The sequence below is a fragment of the Pterocles gutturalis genome, unplaced genomic scaffold, assembly GCF_000699245.1.
Source record: "Pterocles gutturalis isolate BGI_N339 unplaced genomic scaffold, ASM69924v1 scaffold23734, whole genome shotgun sequence".
NCBI lineage: Eukaryota > Metazoa > Chordata > Aves > Pterocliformes > Pteroclidae > Pterocles > Pterocles gutturalis.
In genome coordinates this window covers 1-3205 of record NW_010136374.1, presented here as the reverse complement: position 1 = coordinate 3205, position 3205 = coordinate 1, and the positions used below count along the sequence as shown (strand labels likewise).

General features: G+C 49.0%; 1 protein-coding gene across 1 annotated transcript; it reads right to left on the bottom strand.

Annotated features, from left to right (window-relative positions):
* Positions 1–1303: 1303 nt before the first annotated feature.
* FTSJ2 (FtsJ RNA methyltransferase homolog 2 (E. coli)) lies at positions 1304–2753 on the bottom strand. The gene is made up of 2 exons (XM_010082280.1): positions 2484–2753; positions 1304–1824 (listed from the first exon to the last, which is right to left on the bottom strand). Exons 1-2 carry the CDS (start codon positions 2683–2685, stop codon positions 1400–1402), a joined length of 627 nt encoding a protein of 208 aa, XP_010080582.1. The 5' UTR covers positions 2686–2753; the 3' UTR covers positions 1304–1399.
* Between the last annotated feature and the right edge of the window lie 452 nt (positions 2754–3205).

The window sequence follows — 3205 nt, the reverse complement described above, 5'->3', positions numbered from 1 at the left end:
GATCTCACGGGAACTCGCGCCCAGCTCTCGCGAGAACTGAGCCGCCGTAACGACGGGAGTAAGCGCGCAGCCAGCCTCCGCGCGGTACCGTAATGCGCCGCCGCGGTGCGAGGGAGCTTCTTGCTTTGCCTCCCCCCGCGGCCCCTTCGCAACCCACCGCCCCAAAACCGCTCCGGGGCCGGGACGGGGTTGCAACGGTCCTGCTCGGGCAGAGCCACCCTGCCCCGGCATAGCTGCAGCCGGAGCGGCAGGGAGGGGACACGCCGGGGCGGTTTCCCGGGGGATTTTTAGTGCGACCTCACAGAGCGGACTGACGGCATTTTCTTCCTTCTTAAATATATACCAAGCAGCACCCAGCTCCCCCGTTCAGGCAGCTGGGCTAATGCTTTTGTACACACCATTCAGTATGGAGATCCAGATCAGGACGTTTCAAAGCAGTTCCAATTCGATAAACCCATCAGCAATCCCAAACGAGACGTTTATAACAAGAAAGAACTCGAAGCCTTAAAACCAGGCAGTGCTGCCAGCCCCTCCTGGAGCTCATGCCCCAGTCGGCCTTATAAAAGTTCTTTTTCATGTAAAAGTTGTCACTTCCAGATAAGACAGTGGCTAGTTTTATTTTTGCAAACAGAATTCCAGCAATTCAATCAGTAATGCTCCCTGCCGGGGATCCAAGGAACATCTGTCATTTCACCTAAGAAACAGCACTGGCCAAACACAAAACACGACTGAAAACACAGGAGAAATGATCTGCTCAGCAGCGATGACCCGGCCCTGATGTCATTTACTGGATTTATGAGTACAATGAAGGAGCAATTTCTAAATATAACCTGTGGCTTTGGAAAATGCAACAGAGCCATCAGGCTAAATATCTGAGCCAGTTGTATATCCCGAGCGGCCACCTTACAGATCGTACCTGACGACACAAATTCTCACATGCATGAAAACTTGTTAATTGCACCAGCCTCTCGGAAAGGTGAAGAGGCAATAAATTGGTTCAGCCTCCCCTTGTTGCTCCCTCCCATTCTGACAACCTCCTCCATGGTTAGTCTCACGTATGACAGCATCAGCAGTGCAGTGATTCTCCAGCACACATTACAAACTCACATAATCACTGTTTTCTTTTCATTTCCATTACTCCAGCCCCAGAGGTGGCCTTTCAGATTACTCTCCACTCCCAACTGTTTTCTCCACAGGTGAGAAGCTAGATTGTATGTCTCTGCTTGTATAATTAGTGGATAAACTCAGTAGGACACCACCCTGGTTCATTTTTTTATTTGAAAAGCATGATGTACTCTACACAGGGTCTTATTGGTGGGATTTTTCTTTAAACACATGCCAAATTCACATTTCCAATCAATGTCTGATCACCTGTCTGATAATCTGCGGTTCTCAGCTTTCATCTCCCTTTGTACAATCTCGCCAAATAGTAAGATTCAGCAGAGTCCTTCCGGCTGGCCTGAGGCTTTATAGTTCTCACGTCTTGGAACTGCTCCTTCAGTTTGTTTTGCAGAAGATGGGACTCACGTCCATCCCAGAATTTACACAGCATCGTTCCTTTGGGTTTTAAAATACTTTGGCACAGATTCAGAAGGCCTAAACACAGATTGATCAGTTTCTGATGATCCAGTTCTTTAATGCCTGTGGCGTTAGGTGCCATGTCGCTCAAGACAACATCCACCTTCTCTGCAGGAAGCAGACTCTGAATCGTCCCCAGCGTGCTTGGGTCTGCCATGTCAGTCTCTGACAGGAAGACTGCTCCTTCCAGAGGAGAAATCCGCAGGAGGTCGACGCCAAGGACGAAGCCAGTGGGGACGGCAGGATCTAGATTACAAGAATGAATGACACACTGAATGATTGCAAACAACCTGCATGAGCTCCATGCTAGTCAAGAAACACAAAACATATCACTTGCCATGTCTGCTCTTCTTGTTGTTAGACAGTTTGCTGCATGCATATGGATGGATAGTTTGCTATAAACTAATCCATCTAAGATGTGAAAACTCAGTTACTTTGGATAAGCAAGTGTTATTTTTCTTGGTTTTCTTCTGCTCTTTCAAGGTTGACAGTCCAGAAATCCTGGACAATAGTACAGATGATAACACCTTATCTTGTAAATATTCATGGCTTAAAACACATAAACCGTACGTAGTGGTTACTACCATTTTTCAATACGGGAAATCAAAATTCAGAAAAGTTACCTGCTGGAGGCCACATGAATTTCAGAACTGGATGAAGGGATCCTCCCCACAACACAGTTAATCAGAACACCTAGTAACACCTACAGTAGCAACTCATGGGAAGTTTTTATTTCACAAATACGATTTCTCTGGACCATATGAAGATTTTCACTTCTGTCAGTGACTCTAGCATTTGCCAGTACCTATCTCCCTTCCTCACACCGCCACTATCACAGCTGAGTTTTCTAACATGCTTCAAGATGGGTATTATCCCCATCTCGCCTGCCAAAGATGTGCACTTACCAGTACCCAAAGCATTGACCCTCTCTACAGCAACCTGGCTCCAAGCACCAGGCGCCGCTCCACAGTCAAGAACAGAAAGTCCTGGACGAAGAATATGAAGCTTGTCATCAATTTCCAGTAGTTTGAAGGCACTTCGGCAGCGGTAATGCTGCCGCTTCGCTGCCTTGACAAAGGGATCCTTCAAGTGCCGCTCCAACCACATGTGCTCAGTTCCCGTTTTCCTCAGAAACCCCGCCGTGGTGTGGAGATATTTGCTCACCAGATGCCAACAGCTGCCCAGGAAGAAAGGTGAGTGAGTTAGTTAGTTAGTGCTAATCACTATGCATTTCAAAACTCTCTACAGTAATTAATCCCAATTTCGACTACAGCCTTGCCCGTTTATCACCAAGGTCACAAAAAGCCTCCAAATTTGAGATTCTCAGCACCTTGAGCTACCTGGTCGAATCTCAATGAAAAGGGACGTGCTTTGGATGGAGGCCTCACAGGTCACCCCTGAGGAAAGCGGCCCCACTGCCCACTTCACTTCAGCTCTGGTGCTTGTTTAAGGCCGGACGCGGCACAGAGACCCCAGCGAGGCCCGCAGAGGGGGGCGGCCTCCGTGAGAGGAAAGGCCAGGGGTGCGGCCTCCCAGCCCCTCAGAGGAAGGAGAGCTGGATGCCCCAGCTCCTGGAGGCCCCCTCACCTCTCCGGGAGGAGCACACCGACAGCCACGGGCCCTGCTG

Bases quoted from the DNA above. Each gene is read 5' to 3' on its own strand.
- FTSJ2 (XM_010082280.1), bottom strand. From the start codon at position 2,685: ATGTGGTTGGAGCGGCACTTGAAGGATCCCTTTGTCAAGGCAGCGAAG. The intron at 1,825-2,483 runs GTAAGTGCACAT...CTTGTAATCTAG, and splicing joins GGTCAATGCTTTGGGTACTG to ATCCTGCCGTCCCCACTGGC.